At 41.1% G+C, this 21,894-nt stretch overlaps 1 protein-coding gene across 11 annotated transcripts in view; it reads right to left on the reverse strand.

The window, feature by feature from the left end:
• Window positions 1-2,740: 2,740 nt before the first annotated feature.
• The window catches only part of LOC138144808 (zinc-alpha-2-glycoprotein-like), an 84,501-nt gene continuing 65,347 nt past the window's right edge, over window positions 2,741-21,894 (reverse strand). For 6 of the 11 annotated variants that reach the window (XM_069066249.1, XM_069066257.1, XM_069066267.1 and 3 more), the window contains 6 exons: window positions 20,887-21,009; window positions 7,635-7,895; window positions 6,633-6,887; window positions 5,373-5,651; window positions 4,401-4,517; window positions 2,741-3,914 (listed from right to left, as the gene is read on the reverse strand). In XM_069066249.1, coding sequence (XP_068922350.1) covers window positions 3,850-3,914; window positions 4,401-4,517; window positions 5,373-5,651; window positions 6,633-6,887; window positions 7,635-7,895; window positions 20,887-21,009 — 1,100 coding nt within the window. In that variant the 3' untranslated portion in view covers window positions 2,741-3,849. Of the gene's footprint in view, window positions 3,915-4,400; window positions 4,518-5,372; window positions 5,652-6,632; window positions 6,888-7,634; window positions 7,896-20,886; window positions 21,010-21,097; window positions 21,239-21,894 lie in introns of those variants that run through there. The other 5 variants (XM_069066337.1, XM_069066301.1, XM_069066330.1 and 2 more) reach the window with 2 other exon arrangements.

The following is a 21,894-nucleotide window of genomic DNA, read 5'->3' on the forward strand; positions in this document are numbered from 1 at the left end:
GAGAGGGAGTGATATAACTGAATGCCCCCCATCTTGATCTATTCTGCAAACTATCCACAAAATACCCATTTGGTACAAACCGTGCTGGCATGACTCTATGAGCAGCAGGTACAATCCAATTTACTTAAAACTTATCAAGCACCTACTCTGCTCCAAGCACTGTGCTAGACACAGAAGTTTTTAAAATGCCCTCAAAGAGCTTGAATTCCACCAGATATCTGAGACCAAAAGGAGAAGAAAAGAAAGACACACTGGAAGTTATCTCTCCTTTTCAAAGAAATGTACATCCTAAAAAATTTTTTAAGTTCCTGAGGTTGGTCCAGGATCTCACAAGAAATCCAAGAGAGAAGGGAGGACTGAGGAGTTGGAAGTTCCAAGCAGAAATCAAGTAAAAATGGGGCAAAACACCATATGAAATCTCAGTAACACAGAGACATCTTTCCTTGGAGAGGCTTAAAACTTGCTGTCTCTCATTTTCTCCTTTTTGTTTTCATACCTGTGCACCTCCTACATCAGATAAACTCAAAGGTCATTGTCCTGGTTTTAATGGGAAAGGATGGGGTGTGATTTTTAAAAAAATTATGCTCCTTTTTCTCAGTGACCAGAGAGGGAAGAAACTCCATTCAGAAGTAATTAATCGTGGTGCTAGTGCCCAGGTGGGTCAGCCTCAAAGCTGAGGGAAACAATTCATCAGCACTACAGCAATGGACAGCGCCAAGCCCAGAAGAACTCAGTTGTTTGTTCTATCATTTATGGACTTTAGGGGGCAACATATCAGAAGTGATATTTATAAAGAAGAAGAATGGATTTTCCAGGTGGTGGCAACAGACCAGACACAATTATGGAGTATAGTAGCAGCTTTCTTTCTTTTGGGGGCAATAATTCAAATCTAGCAGTGATTTGTGTTCTATCATAGAAGAGTAGAGTTACAACTGGATGGTACATCAAAGGTCTTTTAGTCCAACTGAGAAAACTGAATCTCAGATAATTCAAGTGATTTGCCCAATGTAACACATAAAATAAGTGACAATAGAGACGCTAACCCAACTCCTCCATACTCTAGATATTGTATTAGGATCACAATCTTCCCACATTCTTGGGGCATTATATTAAACTGTACCATCAAGATTCCCAATATATTTCTCTGCTGTGGGCATATGGGGCAGAGAGGGCAGAGAAAAATGGGAGACATGTCATTTCTCATTTCTGTAACATAGGTTTGATAAATTACTTATTTTCTGATATTTAGTATACCCCCAGTCATGGACAGCTGCCCTGTCACACCTTGAAATTGTTCCTTTCTTGTGCTTACATCTCCCATCTTATCTAGAAAAGACCTCTACTCACTCTATCACAAGGTCAGATGTGATGCCTACCCTGCCTTAGGTGGTGAGTATGGACTCTTTCCTCAACTCCAACCCAAACTGGACTTTGAGTAAAAGTTCTATGGAGCAACATAAGTAACAGAGCACTATATCTCATAGCATGTCTTTTTGTATCTTTCCTGGGATGTTGCCCTTGATGAAATTAATACGGAAAGTATATGTGTTTTCTTGTCCCCAGAGCATTTTGTATGCTGCAACTGTGCTTGATGCCTCCCCAGTGGATGGAGATCCATCTTTCATATTAGGTGAGTCTACTCTACTAATATGAGAAGGCCTTCTTGAGACAGCCCAGATAATAACTCTAATATGACACCCATCAAATTCAATGGCAGTTTTGAGAATCCCAAATATGATGAGCAGCAAAGTGAACGAAGGTGCACTATACTGTGGTGGGGAATACTTTTGGGTATGGGTTGGACTAGATGACTTCTGAGACCCCATTAAGCTCTCGAGTTCTGTGATTGGAGTGTCTTGTTCATAGAACAGGAAGGAGACCAGTGTCACTGGATCAAAGATATGTGGAAGGGAGTAAGGTGAAGAAGACTGGAAAGGGATGGGAGGGTGGCATGAAGGAGTAGATTCTAAAGGACTTTGACCTTCAAACAGAGGATTTTATATTTGATCCTGGAAGTGATAGGGAGCTATTGAGGTTTATTGAGTGGGGAAGTGGTGGCATAGTTAGAACCATGCCTTAAGAAAATCACTTTGGCAGTTTAATAGAGGATGGAATGTAGTGAGGAGTGATACCATGTCTATATCGATGCCTTATCAAGAAAAGCTTTGCAGACTACTCATCAGACATTCACAGCTTTGTGGAACAACCATCTCTTTACCTTTATCCTTCTCCCAAATGGTCTGCCTTGTATGCCAAAAAGCATGACCACCAGCTGTGAACTGATCCAACCATACTGGAGAACAATTTGGAACTATGCCCAAAGGGCTATAAAACTGTGCATACCCTTTGATCCAGAAATACCACTATTGGGTCTGTATCCCAAAGACATCATAAAAAGGGGAAAGGACTCTCATGTCCTCTTTTTGTGATGGCAAAGAACTGGAAGGTTCTGAGGGAGGTACCCCTCAATTGGGGAATGGCTGAACAACTTGTGGTATTTGGATGTTTGGGAATGCTATTGTGCCATAAAAAAATGATGAGTGGGCAAATTTCAGAAAAATCTGGAAAGATGTACATGAACTGATATTGAATGAAGTGAGTAGAACCAGGTGGACATTGTGTACAGTAACAGCAACATTATAACTGGCTCTTAGCAACAATACAATGATCTAAAACAATCTCAAAAGACTCATGATGGAAAATGCTATCCACATACAGAGAAAGAACTATGGGGTCTGAATGCAGATCAAAGAACACTGTTTTCACTTTTTTTATTTTATTTCTTGTGGTTTTTCCATTTTGTTCTGATTCTTCTTTCACAACATGACTAATGTGGAATTATGTTTAATATGATTGTACATGTATAGCCTATGCTTGCTGTCTTGGGGAAGGGGGAAGGAAGAGAGGGGAAAAAATTGGAACTCAAAATCTTATAAAAGTGAATGTTGAAAACTAAAACAATTAATTAACTGAAATAGCAACAAAGAAGCATAACCAAGCAAAAAGTTCCTAATTTTCTGTGACATTTGGAGATGAATGCATCTAACACGTAATAGCATTCTATCATCATTACAGCACAGGCTACTAAAACCCTGCTTCTATCTCTTCATCTTCCTGCTAGCCTGATGAAGAGCTAACCCTGTTACTTACTGCAATTGTGTCTCATTGCCCTTGTTCAGAAAGGTTAGATAGTAGTGGAAGACGGTCCCAATGATTCAATGATTCCATTCTGGAATGTTGCTTCATATACTCGGTTAGATCTGGAGCCATCCCCCAGGTCCTCTGTCTCTCTAATTCTGTCATCTCTAGACTGGATCAAATATTCTCATTGCCCAGGGAAGCTGAGATGAAAGGGGAATACGTGGCTACAGATATTTGTCCAATGCCTAAAGGAAATGTTTTGTATTCAGAGAGTAGGATATGTCCCTCAAGGAAATGGATATTCTTCACAAACACAGATCCAGTTTGGATTATGGTGAGGATGAAGGTGACAGTGAGGGATGTAACTTCTTTTTCTCTTCCCTAAATCCTTCCCCTCTACCCAGTGATGGGATATGATGGAAAAAATCACCAGACCTAGAACCAGAAGACCTGAGTTCAAGTTCTAGTTTCAAAATTTGCTAAATTCTTGCCTGTGGCAAGTCTCTTCACCTTTCTGGGTCTCCGTTTCTTCATCTGTAAAAGGGAGAGAATGCTTCTTGCACTGTGCGCCATGTGAGAAACTTCTATAAACTGTAAAGCACCAGAGAAATGGGTGTTGTCATTGTTGTCATTAGCCTGTGAGGAAGCATCTAGTAATGACCACGCGTGGTTCAGAGTATATGATGAGGACGTCCACTCAGTCTTCTACTATAGAGCAGTAGATGAAGAAAGAGGTGGGAAAGAACACTCCAGTTGACTTAGTGGGATCCTCCCTGTGGGAAAAAAAGATCTTTAGTTTAGCCAAAGCTTTCTCTCCACAAGAATTTCCTAACATCTGAAAGTAGAAATTGGAAGACATGTGAGAGCAGTGTTTGAGAATTTTACAAAAATACGTGCACACACCCCAGTCATCTGCTCCCCTTAGACAGTGACCCCTCCTTCCCCATATTCACCAGCTCATATAGCCTTTAAGTCAAAAAGAGGAAAATGAGAAAAGACAATCAATTTGAGAAAAATGTTGAGATGTCATCTCATCCAGCCCCTTGCCTCTAGCAATATTTTTCTGTCATCTCTCCTCTTAATGCCAGGAAAGACCTCTCTGCACATGTCAGGTAGATCACGAGACGAGAACTCAGTTTCCAAACAACCAGAGAGAACACTCTCCAAAAATTCCCTCAGTCCTTTGACCCCTGTCTAGACCAACAACCTCCCGTCCCATTCACCACCTGCCCTCCCCATTCCCTGGCCACCCCACCTACCTGTCTTCTTCTTTTTCCATGTGACAAAAGCTGCCAATGAGATCAGCACAAGGAGAGCAACTGCTACGGGAACTAGGACCATGGCCCAGAAACCTCCCCTGCTTGTCTCTCCAGGAACTATAGGGAATAAAGGGCAAGTAAATGGTACATGGAGAAGATGGAAGAATGAAGGAGATTCTCCGCAGAACTGAGAGGTGACACAATGGGGAGTTCTGTCCGCTGACAGCTTATGGTCCAACGTCCACCCATCATCCATCTCAGGAAAATTGGGAGCGGGGGAGAACTATGCCCTTAGTCCCTGTACAGTGGTCTCATAGCCTGGATATACCCCTGATTTTGAGGGATCGTCCCATCTTGGATCTCATCCCAAGATTAGAAGGACCAGAATTGAAGAATACCTTGAAGGATCAAACTGCATCAATTGACATAATGCATGTTTTAATATCCATAAGGCAAAGAAAAGAGAGATACAGATAGCTCCTGATCAATGTGAATAATGAATCCTCTGAGGTGATCACTTGTATTCAAACCCAAAATTATTGGAAGTTATAATCATGTAAAATATGGTCATTGGTTCCAGCCCAATGGAAATGTGCAGTTAAAATCCAAATAATGCAACCACTTCAGGAAATTTATTATTTACACTAATTGCAACCTTGTTGTAGGATGAAAATCTTTATTTCAAAGGACAATTATAGATCTTATATTCGAGTGCATACTGCCATGATGGTAGGGGAAGGAGAGAGAGGGGGAGAAAATTTGAAACTCAGGGGACTGTGGGATTGAATGTTGTAAACTAAAAGTAAATAAACAAACCAATTCAATTTTTTAAAAAAGGAAAATTACAATAAAATTTTGAATCAGTTGATATACTTAATCCTTCTTGTGTCTTAAAAAAAAAAGGAATAGGGGTGTCTGCATGGAATTCAAGAAATTCTGGGAGTTACCCTGACCCTCTTGAGGAAAACTCACCAGGGTAGACAGTTGGCTTCTCCAGCTCACTATGCTCAACCAAGCAGGCATAACCTTTTCCTGTATCCCCTGGTGGCAATTTCAAAGTAACATGGAGGTAGTAGGTGGCATCAGCATTGGGCAAGGTGCCACTCGAGCTCTCCTGCCCCCACACACCCAACTGCCCATCCTTCTCCCAGCGCAGAAGGATGGAATGGGGGTAGAAACCCGTGGCCAAACAGGAGAAGATGATGCTGCCATCAGGAGTGTGATGTCGAGATACAGTCACCTCAGGGGGTACTGGGAATAGAAATGCAAGAAAGATCTGCTATTGTCTTTGTTTCACTCCCTTCTCCTCCCCCACCATCTTTGTCCCTCAGCCTCACTGCCATAGACAACTGGGTCAGTCTGTAAGAACACCACAGGCCTTGGGCTATAGAAGTTCACCACCTACCATCCACCCCACGGAAAGAGTTAGCAGGGCAGCCATAGGGTCATGTTCAAGGTCATATGTCATTTCACCTAGATTTCATGGGCATTTCAAACATCTCCATTATGATTATCATACATCTATCCCACCTCTGGCAACCCATAAGAAGAACCTCAAAGTTGGTCCCTTCATGAGCAGAATCTATTTCTCCCTCTCTTTCCCTTTTAATTCAAATCTAATTTCTCCTAATATGGCATCCAGATCTTCTTCCCTCAGAGTTCCCTCTAGGCTACACACCTACCCTCCTGCTATTCACAAGACATGACCCTATTGTCAGACATGTTACTCTTATTCATATGACTCCAACCAGCCCTTCAATCCACATGACATGTCTAGGTTTGTGGAACAGGGATGATCATAATTATTAGTAGTGTTATAATTATAATAACTTTTATTTAGCTCTTTATGGTTTGAAAAGTGCTTTATACATATAATGTCATTTGATCTTCACAATAATTCTGTTAAGTGCTATTATTATCCCCATTTTACAGATGAGTAAACTGACTATTAAAGACTTGTCCCTAGTCACATAGTTCATAAGGGTCTGAGGAAGGATTCAGACTCAGGTCTTCCTGAATTTGTTACCTAGTTCACCACTTTCTCTGCTTCAATAATTACAATAATTGTCCCATTTTTAAAATTTGGATGTTAAGATTTGGTGACTTTACATGACTTGTTCAAAGGCACACAGCTAGCTGGCATTGGCAAGACCAGAACCCAGGACTCTGGACTCCCACCTTGGAGTTGTGATGACTCCACAGGAGAGAAGTAAGAAGGTACCAAGGACTTACTTTTTTCCTTCATGTGCACAATTAGCAAGAGAAGTTTTAGGAAAAAGGGACAATCCCTCCGAATGGCCTGGTCCCAGAAGTTATCCTTCCAGTATGGGCAGAAATCCTCAGCCTCTTTCTTTAAGACTATCCATTGTCCTCGCTTCATATCCAGTTGGCAGATATCTTCACCATCAAAGGCAACAGCCACTCGACTATTCACAAGGATGCCCTTGTTGGTCTCACAGCTCATAATGGCCTGTCCTGTGTGGGCTCCTGATGGGGACAAGAGGAAGGAAAAGAGATACAACTGGGCTTCATTCATCCATTCATTCACTCAACAAGCATTTTAAAGCGATTTCTGTGTGCAGAACTCGATTCTAGGTGCTAGGGGAAATAGCGAACACCATTCCTGCCCTCTTAGAGTTCACTGCCTAAGAGGAGGATAACTATTATAAAGAAGAATCGAAGATAATTACAAGAAAGAGACAGACATGATGCTTTGCACGAGATCAGAGAAGGGAAGTTTACCAACTGCTGGGAGCAGAAAAGACTTCCTAGGTATGGTGACATTTCATGTGGGCTTTAAAGGATAGGTAGGAATTAAAGAAAAGGAGGGGAAGTAGGATATTTCAGGGTACAGCATGAGTAAAGGCACAGAGAAAAGAAATCACAGTCTGTGTTCAAGAGACAAAGCCTAATCCCATTAGGCTGGAGAATAGAACTGAAGGAAGGAATACAGGGCAAGATTGAAAAGGAAAGTTATCACCAGATTGTGGAGGGCTCTGAGTGCCAGGGCAGGGGGAGTTTGAACTTCACTCAACCAACAAGTTTAGGAGTAGAAGGAAGAAAGAACCAGTCTTGTTTATTCTTTGCCAGGGTGGTAAGACTGAATAGCAGTGACCTGTGCCACTGGGCACTCAATTCCATGGCCTGATCTCCTGGGAATGAATCTGGGGAAAGAAGAGCAAACAGAAGGGGCCAAGGCAACCGAGGGCAGAACAGCCAACAGAGCTAACTCACCCTCAGTCCAGTTGTAATACTTCGTCTTGTTCTTCAGGATCCTGTGGATTTCACCCTCTAATTGCAACAGTTCTTCTCGGTTCTTCTGGACCAGAAAGTTCTGCATGGGTCCGCTGACTCTATCCAACTTAAAGATCAGATCTTTATGGAGGCTATTATAGGAGATTATCAGATGATCATCCAAAAAGCCATTGAGGAAGATGTCTGGAGGGATCTCAGGAGAGGCCATCACAGTTATCTGCATCTCTAGGCTGTGAAGCTCTTAAGGGGGAGAGGGAGAAGAGGATGGTATTTGGTCAGGGCGAATGTAAAACTTCATTTTAATTCAACAAACACTTATTAAATGATTACTATGTGCCAGCCTGTTAAAGAGATTTTTTTAAAGTCAAGTTTAGAAGCAGCATGCCATAACAATAGCTGGCATATATACAGCACTTTAATGTTTACAAGGCTCGTTTGATCTTCATAACAACCCTGGTAAGTAGTGGCTATTATTATCCCCATTTTACAGATGAACAAACCCAAGCAAAGATAGGTTAACCGCCTTGTTCAAAGTCGCACAGCTAGAAAATGTCTGAGGTTGGATTTGAACTCAGGATTTCCTGGGGTTTTTCCCAATACTCTATCCACTATGCCGCCTAACATAGTGAAGAGTCAGAAGGACCTGAATTTAACTATCACCTAATATATGTACCAGCTGTGTGAGCCTGGGCCTCATAAAGTTAACCTCTCAGTGGCCAGGCTATTCTCAAGACTTAAATTAAAGAGCAGGTGTTAGCAAAGGGAATTTCCTCACTTTGAATTCAAAGACTAATGAAATCAGAGATGCAGCTAAAAAAATCTACATGCCAGGCACTATGCTGGATGCTAAGAAAATAAAGACAAAAATAACAGTCCCCAGCTTCCAGGAGCCTATATTCTCACTGAGAAGTGCAACAAGGGAGGGGATGATGAAAGGTTTCCTGCAAATGGGAGCACCTCCCTTCCACTCCACTTTTAATAGAATAATAGGGCTAGACACTGAACCTGTGACTTCACTGATGTAAGCTCTCAATGATGAAATTCACTGGTAGAGACTAACGCAGCTTGGCACCTTCTCTGAAACGTCTGGTCTTCTAGAGCTGCTTGGAGCCCTGGGAGGTTATGTGACTTGCCCAGGGTCACACAACTAGTGCCAGGCAGTGTTAAGCACCGGGAATACAAAGAAAGGTAAAGGACAGTCCCTGCTCTCGAGGAGTTTATAATCTAATGAGGAAGCCAACACGCAAACAACTATTTACAAAAAAAGATACATACAGGATAAATTGGAGCTAATCAACAGAGAAGGCACTAAGAAGGATGGGGCAAAGCTTCTGGCAGAATCGGTGTGACTTTGAAAACACGAAAGTGATTCATTTCCTGCCCTCAAGGAGCTTATGTTCTATTAACAACTCTATTTCTATACTGTTTTCAGGTTTATGAAACACTTTCCTCACAGCCACAGTGCAGAAAAATCACTAACCCCATTCTCCATATGAGGAAAGTGGGATTCAAGGAGGTTCAATGCCTTGCTAGAGTCATGAGACTATCAGATATCTGAGGGAGGATTTGGAGCCTAGACCTCTGTCTTCAGGTCCTGATCTCTTTTCACTATACCAGCATATCTCATTTTGTTGTGCTTAATTTTATTGCTTTTCCCAGATATTGCGGTTTTTACAAATTGAAATTTTGTGGTAACCCTGTATCAAGCAAGTCTATTGGCACCATTTTTCCAACAGCATGTGCTCACATTGTGTTTCTGTGTCACATTTTGATAAGTCTTACAGTATTTCAAACTTTTTTGTTATTATCATAACTATTACAGTGATCTATGATCAGTGATCTTTGGTGTTACCATCAGAATTATTTTAAGGTAGTGAGAAATGTACCCATAGAAGACAGTGAACTTCAATGATAAATGTTATGTATGTTCTGACTGCTTCGATGACCTCTTTCCCCCACCTCCCTCCCTCTCTTTGAACCTCCCTATTCCCATAGACACAATGATATTGGAGAATATTTACATAAACTTAGTGAATAAAGCAATGGAAACGTTTGAGAGGATTGACTTCAATTTTGAAAGAAGTTCTACTCTGGGTAAAATGTTATTAAACAGCATTAGATGCTACAGAGAAATCTTTTGTAAAAGGAAGAGTCAATCGGTGTGGCAAAATTCATGTTGTCTTGTTTTAAAAAATTGCCACAGCTACCCGAACCTTCAGCAACCACCATCCTGATCGGGTAGTAGTCATCAGTATTAAGACCCTCTCCAGCAAAGTATGACTCACTGAAGGCTCAAGTGATGGCTAACAATTTTTTAGCCATAAAATATTTTAATTAAAGTGTGTGTATGCATATGTATACATACATATATACACATATATGTATATACATAGACATAATACTGTTGCACACAATAGATTACAGTATATATAAACATAACCTTTATATGCACTGGGAAACGAAAGTTAGTGTGATTCACTTTATTGTGGTGTTTGCTTTATTGCGATGGTCTGGAAGTAAATTTGCAATCTCTCTGAGGTTTGGCTGCACTATCCTGTGTCCCTAGTGTGCTTCAACCCAAAGGAAGGGGTCAAAAGGGGATGCAACAACAATGTCTCTCTCTCTGAGGAACAGGATCACATCCATTTTACTGAAAAAGAAAATGAAGCTCAGAGGAATTAAGTGATTTGTTCCTGGTCACACAGTTAGCAAATGTCAGGGATAGGGTTTAAATTCAGGTCTTCCACTACTCCATCTGCACTACAATTCTATGAGGAGGAGGACTGGAAGAAAGAAATGCCCTTTGGTTTGAACAAATTGGAGGCTTGAGATGACACTTCCCCTGACAGTACAGGGTGAAACACACCAAATCCAACCTCTGATACCTGCTCAGCTGTTTATAACACACACACACACACACACAGACTCAAATATATATACAAACACACAGAGACACATACAACAACTGCTGCTGTGGAGGAAAAGTTTGGTTAAGAGCCATTTCCCCTCCTCTCTGAAAAAGGGAGGACATATTTCTTTCCAGACCACATCTATCTCACTACCACTACTATCAGCCTAGTCTGTGCATAGCCTTCTTTTGGATAAGCCTCTGTCCTCTCCCCAGCCTCCTCTGCATCAGAAAATGGAGATTGTCTAAAGTGCCTTGTTTAACCAATCACACCTCATTACCCTCAGGTCCAATGCTTGCCCTTCTTTGCTTTCTCAGAACCTTATTAGCAGTTATTGATAAAGTCACCTTTGGCCGGTGTTAGGACAGATTCCTGATTATGTCCACAGATTAGAATCTCTGTGTATACAAGCTGGTCACTGGTTTGCCCCCTATATTGACTCTCTCTGGACACCATTAAAGACATATACTCAAAACCATTAAAAATTGATCTTATCTAGGGAAATGTGGTTTTCAAGTCTTATCCTCTTTTCACTTGTCTATCTCTACTTATGCTCTACCCATCTACCACTGTCTCCCAGGTTAGGGCACTTTAAAATCTCCAGCTTAGTGAGGGGGTAGGGGTGAAAGCCCTGCCCTTCAGCTTAGAGTCTATAGGGTTTGGTCTCTTCCCAGTGCTGTGAAAACTACAGTTCCCAAGATCTTTAGCTAGTGTAGTATATCTCCTCTTATATTTACAAAAGGGTGCATTATGAGTAGGGGTAGTATGATCAGGGGGGCTAACTGATGGTAGTATGATCAGGGTGGTGTAATGGTCCCAAAGAGCTCAAGTGACCTACCTAGATTTAAACTAAGGTCTTCTGACTCCTCTGACTCTAAATCTAGTGTTCTTTTCTCTTCATTAGGCTACTTCTTAAAGGTGGTTTCTGGTAAGAGAAAGGAAGACCCAGATATTGAGGTAACAGAAGGAATTTTAAAGAAAATAACATACTTTAGAGAATCTGTGCTTTGGGGAAAGAAGGATGGTCATCCCCGAGAAGAAGAAACTTATCAGAACCACAGTCACTGTGTTCAAAAATGGGAAAGTCTGCATGGAAAAGAATAGAACTTTTTGAAGACAACAGAGAAGTAGAAAGAGCTCTAGGTTTGGGACAAGAGGACCTGGATCCCCTAGACAGTGAGTTCTCCCTCTCCTGGGGACTCTGACAGAAAGTAGACGCCCATGTCTGGTGGTCATAGAGAAGAGCCTTATTAAAGTATAAGTTGGACCAGATGGCTTCTTGATTCCCTCTCATGGAGCGATTCTAGAGTTCAATTCCACAAGTATTCATTCAAACAAGCATTTAAGCTCTTGTGATTTTTTTAAAAAGGTGCTGTAGATAATAAGGGGGGGAACCAGTCCCTGCCCTCATAGAGTTTACATTCTAGAAGGGATACAAGATACACACAAGTAGGGATAGGGACTAAATGCATAGCTTCATTAGTGTTGAGGAAAACGCTTCTACCAATACAGGATGGCACCTTCTCTGCAGCTTACAGATCTAGACACTGGTGAGAGCCTTGAAAGGCAAACTTGTGCAGGGACTCACAGACAGCATGTGGCAGGGGAGGGATCTGAGCCCAAGAATGTACACTGAAATCTCCCTAGCTTCAAGGGCAGTTTTGTGTCCATTAAGCTCTGCTGTCCCTTTGGCACGTACACAGATAAGGAGATACAAAATGTTACTGCTGCTGCTACTGTTGGTCCTTCATTCTCCAAGAGGACCGATGACCTCTCAAGGGTGATGTCTTGACTTGTGGGAGAATTGGATTTAAGTGAAGCAGAGCTGCGATGCCCTGACTTGTCTTTTCACTGGATTTTGATAACTCTGGAGGAGAGAGCGAGGCTGGCAACTCAATTTAGAAAGGCCAAGGTCAGTCCCTGCATCCTGGGCCATCACCAGACATCTTGATAAAATATATGCCATAAAAGGCATTTGAGAAGGAGAGAAGTAGTGATTAGTGATGATGAAAGACCTTAGGTTGGACAGCCTTCGAGGTGAATGAACATTGAAGGAGTTAGAGATTCCCACAGGAGAAGAGGAAGAGGAAGAACACGAGGGCAGAGTCTGCACTTTATATAAATTTGCATTATGAAAACTTGACTCTCCAGGAAGGAGGCAGGACCCCACAGCCCTGAGCCAGGCTGCACAGTAAGCCCACACAGAGCCCCTTAAAGGGAGGAGACAGTCTTCAGAATGGTCAGTTAAGGGAGAACTGACTTGTAGGGAACAGCAAATTCAACAAAAGTGGCAATGTAAGGCTCTATCACTTGCTACCCATCTGACCATGAGCAAGTCACACTCTAAGCTGCAGTCTCAGTTTCCTCACCTGTAAAATGGGGATAATACTCTCCACCACTTTTCATGCCAGAAGATTACAGAGAAAGCACTTTCTACACCTTACAATGCTGTAGAAGTGGGAATTATTAGCATCAGTATTATTCGAGGTGCCTCCCGAAGGCAGCGCCAAAACCAAATGAATAGAAGTTAAGAGAAGGCAGATTGTTGTTGTTCATTTGTGTCCAACTCTTAATGACCCCATTTGGGGTTATCTTGGCAAAGATACTGGAGTGGTTTTCCATTTCCTTCTCCAGCTCATTTTACAGATAAGGAAACTGAGATACACAAGCTAAATGACTTGCCCAGGGTCACACGGCTAGATTTGCACTCTAGTCTTCCTGACTCCAAGCCTGGCACGCTGGCACCACCTAGCGTCCTCACAAAGAGAAGACCAATTATATCTCAACAAAAGGAAGAATTTTCTGGTATAACAGTGAATCCAGTTGCTTTGAAAGGTAATGAGTTCTAACAGATGCATAATGAAGTGAAAAGAAGAGAAGGTGAATTTTGGTTCAATGGAAAATATGTATATTTTTTAAAGAAAGGCCAGAGCCAGATTATGAAGTGTTTCAGAGGTCAAACAAAGCGGTTTTGTTTTCTTCTAGAAGGGAAGGAAGTCACTGAAGTTTCTAGAGGAGGGGGAAGACAGGGTTTGATCTGTGCTTTGGTATCTGTTGCTTTGTAAACTGTGAGGAAGGTGATTCCACGATGCTACAGTAGCATTTAGCTATAATACATTAATAAATGTATTGATTATGGCCAGTGAGAGAAAAAAGGTAATGAGTTCACCATCACTGATGGTCACAGAGTGAATGGTTGGACACACTAGCAAAGGGATTCAGCCCTCAGGGAGAAAGCAGTTTGAGCCAGATGAGGTCTACAGGTCCTTCTACCTCTGAGACTCTGTTCCTTTCTGTGCCTTTCTTATCTTCTGTCCAGTGACTTTATTTTATGTCTTAATAAAAGATCCTTGTTTAGAAAACAAACAACTTTTAAATTGTGGTTAGAAATAGGAAGGGAGACTGACCCACTTTGGTGACCTCCTAGGGCAAGGATCACAGGATTTAGGTTTGGAAGGAACCAGAGTGGTCAGCTAATCCACTCTGTCCATTCTACATGTAAAAGTAGTTGATCACAAGACTCTGGACCAATTTGAGGAGTTTCCCCAACTGACTTAATGAGATTGTGGCACCTGCTATAGCGTAGGCACTGTCCCCTTGCTGGGAGAATGCAAGAAAATTCTGATGATTGACTGACTGACTAAGCAGGATTTCAGAAGATAGACTTTTGCCAGAGGAGCTGACCCACTCTTGTCATCTACAAAAACAAGCTGGCAAATCAGCATTCTCATTCTCTCCCCCCCCCTTCTTCTCTCCATCTCCCTCCCTCTGCCTCCCTTCTCTTTTCCTCTACCTCCCTCTCTTGCCCTCTCTCCTTCTCATCCTCTCCAGGTTCCCTTTTACCTTCAGAAGACAAACCAGGTTCCCCCAACCCAAGACCAGGACCACTGTGCTACATACTGTTCTGTCTTCTAAAGCCCATCCACTGTAAATAGGCATCACCTTTTCTGATCCTTAAAAATTCCAATTAAATGTTACATCCAAATGTCCAAGTGATAATGAAATAACTCAAGATGCACTCACTGTTCCCTGTGGTTTGGGGACTCATGGGTTCTTTATGTTACCATATTAACCAAACTAACAGAGAGGAGGGGAGGCGGAGCTAGGGTTAAGGATGGAGAGAAACTAACAGTGCCTCTCTGTTCTTCCTCCAGGAGATATCACCAAATTCCTTCCTCTCGTGTTATAATGTGTGCAGTAGATTAAGTATATCAATCTATATTGGTCAAAAATACACGTATATAATCAAAACTAGTGTCAATGGGACTGTGGGATGGGGGAGCATATTAAGGCTCTGCTGGGGCAACTCAAATTACTGCAATCTTTCTAGAAAAGTCTGGCCACTAGCAACAAGAGTAATAAAACTGGTATTATCCTTTACCCTAGAGATTCCAGTATGGAAACAATATCCCAAGAAATAGGGGGAAAAAGGGTAATCTGCTCATAGATTAGAGCTGAAGTAACATAGAACATAGCATAGGAGAACCAGGGGGAGTCACAGAGTGTCAGAGCTGAGAGGGAACTTTTTTTAAAAAGACTGAACAAATCATGGTATATGATTGTGATGGAATACTACTGTGCCATGAGAAATGATGACCTCAGTGATTTTAGAAAAACATGGAAAGAAAGACTTGCATGAAATAGTGAAGGCTGAAATGAGCAGAACTTAAGAGAACATTGCATGCAGTAACAGCAATATTGTTTTAAGAGCAACTTTGAGTGACTAAGTCTTTTTGACTATTATAAATACCCAAATTAGCTACAAAACACATACAAAGATGCTATCTGCATCCAGAGAAAGAACTGATAAGGTAGAAGTATGTATAGAATAATTATATATATATATATATATGTATGTATGTATGTATTTGTGTCTAATGGTAGCCATCTCAGAGGTGGGGGAGGGTGGGAAAAATTTATTGTATCTGTAAATGGAATATCAAGTTGTACATAAAAGATTTTCAGTTTCACATGCAATCTTTTTGTTGTATTATATTATGAAAATGCTTGTTTTATCTCATGAATTAAATTTTTTAGAATTCTGACAAAGCTGGGCAGACTGGTAAAACATAAAATATTATAAGTGGGAAGGATGGCAAAACATAGAATGTCAGAGTGAAAATCAAATGAAAATAACATATAAATTACATAAGCTTTGCAAATGTCAAAGCATTATGTAAATGCTAGTGATCATTTTTACTATTAAAATAGCAGTTGTGGCAACAACATGGTAAAAATACAAACAACTCTGAAAGACTTAAGAACTCTGATTAGTGAAATGACCAGTCATGATTCCAGAGTTCCATTGATGAAAAATGCTATCTCCTTACAGAGAAAAAGGTGATAGGCTAAATATGCAGAATAAAACATATATTTTTGGACGTGGAAAAAAAAGTGGCCTTGGGTGCTATCCAGCCCAATCCCCTCACCTTGAAGATAAGAAAATTGAACTTAAAAGAGGAAATGGGACTTGCCCAAGGTCACCTGACCAATTAATGGAGAGCCAATAATAGCACCCAAGTCTCCTAATTCCTACACCAGCTTCCTTCCATACCAACTGTATTGTAATAGTGAAAAACTGAAAAAAAAAAAAAACCTTGAAGAGCCAATCATCAGGGAATGACCAGGCCGCAGAAAATTTGTGGAAGTGGGTCACAAAAAATGTTAAGCAGAAAGAATGTAAAAAATATGGAAAAGTCCACATTAGTGACTCACAAGCTGAGTGTCTCAAGACTCCCAGGTCTGACAGAATTCTTGCAAGCGTCCATTTCATTAAAGAACTTGGAATGATAAATAAGCGAACACGCTGTATGTGGACTAATGATACAAATACATGTCACATGATTTTCCCTATGCAGGTAGATACTGTTGTGATTAATAAATTAAAGATTCACTTAGGAGCGCTACTGAATTCATTAATTTTCTGACTGTGTGACCCTGGGCAAGTCACTTTTTTGAAATAATGGATTTCCTCAATCAGTAGATACTAAAAGTACAACTATCATGATGTTTAGTGGGGAGGAAAGGGAATTTACATTAGAAAGGGGTTCTGATGCTCTAAAGTTTAGAAACTACAGGTCTTTATGAAATAATCCAAAGTGAAAACAGCAATTGAAAGACCATAGACTCAGAGATGGAATTTATATATCACCAATTCCAACTCTCTCATTTTACAGATTAAAAAAACCAAGGCTCTAAAAGGTAAAATTACTTTCCCAAGATCACACATGTTGTAAGTTTCAAAGGCAGGATCCTTCTGACAGCTAGTAGGTAGGTGACTCTGGGGAATTCCAAAACTTCCAAACTGCTTTCCTTTTCCTAGACTTCCAAATTCAGTGCTCTTTCCAGTCAGTCAATCAGCAAATATTTATTAAGCACCTATTATATGCTAGGCATGGTACCTGGACTCAGGTCCCATGGGCATCTCAAACTCAAGTTTCAAAACAGAACTCATTGTCATTCCCCCAAAACCCAGACCTCTTCTGAACCTCTGCTTCATCCAAGGCACCACCACTCCTCAGGTTTGCAACCTCAGGAAAAATCCTGATTCTTCACTTTCTGATATCTCACAAATGCCATCAGGTGTCAAATCATGCTGCTTTCACCTGCACAACATCTCTAATATTAATACACATAAATATGTGTGTATACATATATATACACATATATATGTCTATATATACATATGTGTGTACATCACACACACATACACATACACATATATACCCTTTTGCCTACCCACACAGATACAATTCTAGTACAGGGGACCTCTTCAACACCTATTTCCTGGACTATTCCAATAGCCTTCTAATTGACTTCTTGTCTTCTAACCTCTCCCAACTCCAAATCTATCCCCCACACAACTGCCAAAGTGATTTTCCTAAAATATAAGCCTGATTCACACATACACATACTCTCTAAACTCCAGTGGTTCCCTATTATCTTCAAGACCAAATATAATGTCCTCTGGCATTTAAAGGTCTTCACAACCTAGCCCCTTCATGCCTTCCCAGTCTTCTTTTTTTTCTTCTTTTTGGAAGCAATCGAGTTAAGTGACTAGCCCAGGGTCACACAGCTAGCAAGTATGTGAGGCTACATTTGAACTCAGGTCCTCTTGACTCCAGGGCTAGTGCTTATGCACTCTGTCACCTAGCTGTCCCCTTCCCAGTCTTCTGACCTGTTATGTTCTCTGGACCACCCATACTTGCCAATTTGTTGTTATATAATGTTCCATCTCCTATCTCCATGCCTTTGCTCTGGCGGTACCCCATGCCTACAACTAATTTGCCCTGAGTTGAGCCTCCAGTCTCCATTAGTGCATCTTTGGCTTTCCCTAGTTCTCTGCCACCTCTCCTTGCTCTTTCTTCTAATCTCATTTCTCTCCCTTCCTCATCTCCTCTTCTTAAAATCTGCTTTCTAAGTTAGATAGTTTCTAGACTCAACTCAAGCATCCTTTTCTGAGGCTTCTCCCTTCTGGAAAAAGAGATATTTCTAGCTCTCCCTTCTCTCCCCACAACCCTAGATCCTACTTTCTTCCCCTCTGAGATGTCCTTGTATCTACTTTGCATTGCCATTTTATGGGACCTATATCTGTATACAGTTATCTCCCCTTTAGAAGGTAAGTTCCTTGAGGCTAGAAACTGTTTAATTTTTGTCCTTGTATACCAAGTGCCTGGCATGAAGTAGGTGCTTAATAAATGCTTATTGGTTGATTGATTAATTGATTGAAATGTATTCTTTATTGTAAATTTGATTAAATTCAATGAAAAGAAAAAGAGGAAGCCAGTATAGTATCTAAGTAAGTTAATGTCTCCAAGTCATCTCATTTCGATGGTGTAACATATAGCACACATCCAGGAAGTATGAGAATCAAACATTTATAAAGCTCCTACGCTGTTCCATGCTTTGTCCAATGGAGCTGAGATAGGGGATAGGGCCTAGTCCTATGATTTCATTGACCTGGGTAACTCCCTCAACCAGTGCAGGTCAGTGCCTTCTCTTCAACTCACATTCTTGGAGAGTTGTCCAGAGTACTGAAAAGTTAAGTGACTAACCAAGGGTCATATAGCCAGTATGTGTTGGAAGTGGGACTTAAACCTAAGTTTTCCTAGCTCCAAGGCCAGTTCTCTATCAACTACATCACATTGTCTCTTACACTGGGGATACAAAGGAAAAAGAAAAGAGTGTCTTCCTCATGGAACTTATATTCATTCAGAAAGAGATGATAGACCTATAGTCTAGGCAGGCTACACTAGAGTGTTGTTTGCACTTCTGACCCCCACAGTTTAGAAGAGATATAGAAGAAAATGGGAATCATCCAGTTGTGAAGGAACAAGATTGTGAATGGTTTTGAGTTTATGGCAGATAAGGATTGGTTGAAGGAACTAAGGAAGTTCCCTCTGAAGAAGAGAAGGATCTGGGGCATGATGATAGCTATCTTCATGTATTCAAAGATTTATCACACGGGAAATGGATTAGATAGGATTATAACTCTTGAACTGGAGGGATATCAGAGGCAATCTAATCCAACCCCCTCATTTGACAGAGATGCAAGGAGCTTAAGTAACTTACCCAGGGTCATGAAGGTAGTAAAATGTCAAAGGCAGGATTTGAATTCAGGTTCTCTGATTCTACAGTCAATATGCTTTCTCTTTAAAACATTACCTCCACTTTGACTGAATGAAATATGCGCATGTGCCCAACAGATAAGGGTTTGGGGAAAGTTATCCAAGAAATGAGTGGGGCCAGAGTGACTCCTGGTATGAAATGGAGGCAGAAGAGGAAAATAGTGAAATTGTGATGAAAAAGAAATTAGAGCTAGTTTACAGGATTAGAAGAGAGAAGAGAGGTGGGAGAGCTGGAGAAAAAAAAAAGGATACACTGATGAAGACTGGAGGCTTAATTCAGGAGAAATGAGCTGTGTGCCCAGAAGAGAGAAGGGTCAGATCAAAGGATGTAGGGGAGGCAGGGTCCAAAGATATTTGTGAGTCAAGTGACTTCAAAGAGAGCAGTTTTCACCTGAAACTAAGAGAGTGCATCTGGGGGTCAAACAGAAAGGAATATAGCTTCTCCCAGGGCATCAGAAGCTAAGAAAAGAACTGGGCCTGGACCTAGAAGGTAGAGATAGAGTAACCAAGAAAGAGAAGACTGTCACCTCAAGGGCTAAGGCTAGAAGAAAGGTCTGCTGGTGGTAATGGGAATTATATAATCATTCTACATTTACCTCATCTGTAGAAAGACTATCACTTTAGTTTCCCTCACCCCAGAATAAAAAGTTTGCGCCCTTGAATTAGATACCCATGATGCATTTTCAGGAAGAGAAGAGGTAAGAAATAAGGCCAGAGTGGAGAAAGGTCAGGCATCCAATGGAGGAGGACTTTGGAAGAGAATGGTGATTAGAATGTAAGCCCCTTGAGGACAGGGACTATTTTTAAGGTATTTGCCCATTTTTTAATAAGCCCAACAATTAGCACCAGGACAGAAGGGCAAAGTAAGAACTTAATTAGTGTTTGTTGATTGATTAAGTCATAGTAAAGGAAAGTTAGCCAGAGAAAAGATGGAAGAAATCAGGCTAGAGAGATCTCCCTTTGAAGGGTAGATCAGGTCAAAATAACAAGTGATATGCATAGAGGGCTTTAAGGTTGGGAATGAAATTTCCAAAACTTATCTCATTTGGGTCTCACAACAACTCTGTGAAGGAAGGTCTCTAGATATTATTCTCCCCTTTTTTTATTTTGTACCAGATCGTGAGTTCATGATTTCTTTGACATAAGGAACTCACAACAAGGAAACTCCCTCTACTAATATAGGGCAGCACCTTCTCTACCTACCACTTATAACCTGAGCATTAAGATGTTAAATGACTTGCCCAGGGTAATGCAGGCAGTACATGTTAAAGGGTAAACTTATACCCACATCTTCCTAACTTTAAAGTCAACTCTCTATAACACTATACCTCAGCCCCATTTTACAAATGAGAAAAGAGACTGAGATGTTACATGACTTGCCCAGAATCACACCTATAATAAGAGTCTGCAGCATAATTTGTACCTAAGACTTCCTATACTCTATCATCTACCACGGGTTCTTAACCTGAGGTTTATGAATCTATTCTTTAAATAGTTTGATGATTAAATTTTGATGTAATTGGTTTCCTTTGTAATTCTACATATTTTACCTTATGCATTCTTCTGAGAGAGGTCCATAGACTTCACTAGACCATGACCAAAGGGATCCAAGCCAGGAAAAAATGGTTAGAAATCCTAGATACTGAGAGTTCCACACTCTCAGCCCTCTTCTTACCCCCAAGCCTTCAGACTCACCTTCCTGGGTCTTTGTCAGAACAAATATCCCCAGAATGAGCAGCCAGAATGAGGAGAACCACATCTTCCACTGAGTCTCCCTCCTGAATGGTTGCCAGCTTCTGTTACTACTGGACTTGCCCCCTGTCAAGAGATTTCCATTTCTGAGAATATGCCTCCTTACAGATTCAGGAGCTCCTTGAGAGCCAGAACCAGCAATGTCAACACCTACCTTGCAAGCAAAGGAATGATCTAATTATGTTTGAGAGAGGAAAATCAATGCATGAGAAGTTCCAGGCTCTCCTCCAAAAGGTATGCCTTGTAGCCTAATCAAAGCCCTGATGGCAAACATGTCCCTATATATACACATGAATCCCTGTCCCCTCCTCCACCTATTGACATTGGCTCATCCTGATCTTTGCCATAAAATTATTAACGAACTGTTGCCAAGCAGAACTGATACCTCAGCTAGTGAGTATGAGGGTGGAAGTGAAAGGAAGTCTGTAGTATGAATGTTTAACTCCAAAGTTCTATGCAGCTATTATTAGAGAAGCCCAAGGGGAAGTGTGGGCATTTCAGAGTTGTTTCTAAGAACTGTGATTCCCCTCAGTCTCTTCAGATTCACTCTAATGTATTGAAAAAGTATTAAGTGGTGATGAAGGAAGGGGTAGAGAGGGTAGTATGAGCTCAGCATGTAGATGGGAATGGCCCTTGTGTGGGAGTCACGTGAATTGGGAGTCAGGTAGCTTGGTTCTGCCAAGTTAATTAATCTTGACTAGGTCACTTGAATTCTCTGGGTTTTTATTTCCTCATCTTAAAAACAAAGGGGTACACATAATGGTACATGGTTATAATCCTCAATGAAGCTGATGGACCACTTGAGCTCAGGAGCCCTGAGTTACAATAGGACTAAAGTCAATAGGATGTTTGCAATAAGCCTGGAACCATTATAGTGAGTTCCTGATAGTGGGGAGCTACCAGACTGCTTAAGAAGGGTCAAATCATTTTAATACAGAAATAGAGCAGGTC

Source organism: Petaurus breviceps, unplaced genomic scaffold (genome assembly GCF_028583685.1).
Source record: "Petaurus breviceps papuanus isolate PSGF00001 unplaced genomic scaffold, PetGlider_PUasm1.0 139, whole genome shotgun sequence".
Lineage (NCBI taxonomy): Eukaryota > Metazoa > Chordata > Mammalia > Diprotodontia > Petauridae > Petaurus > Petaurus breviceps.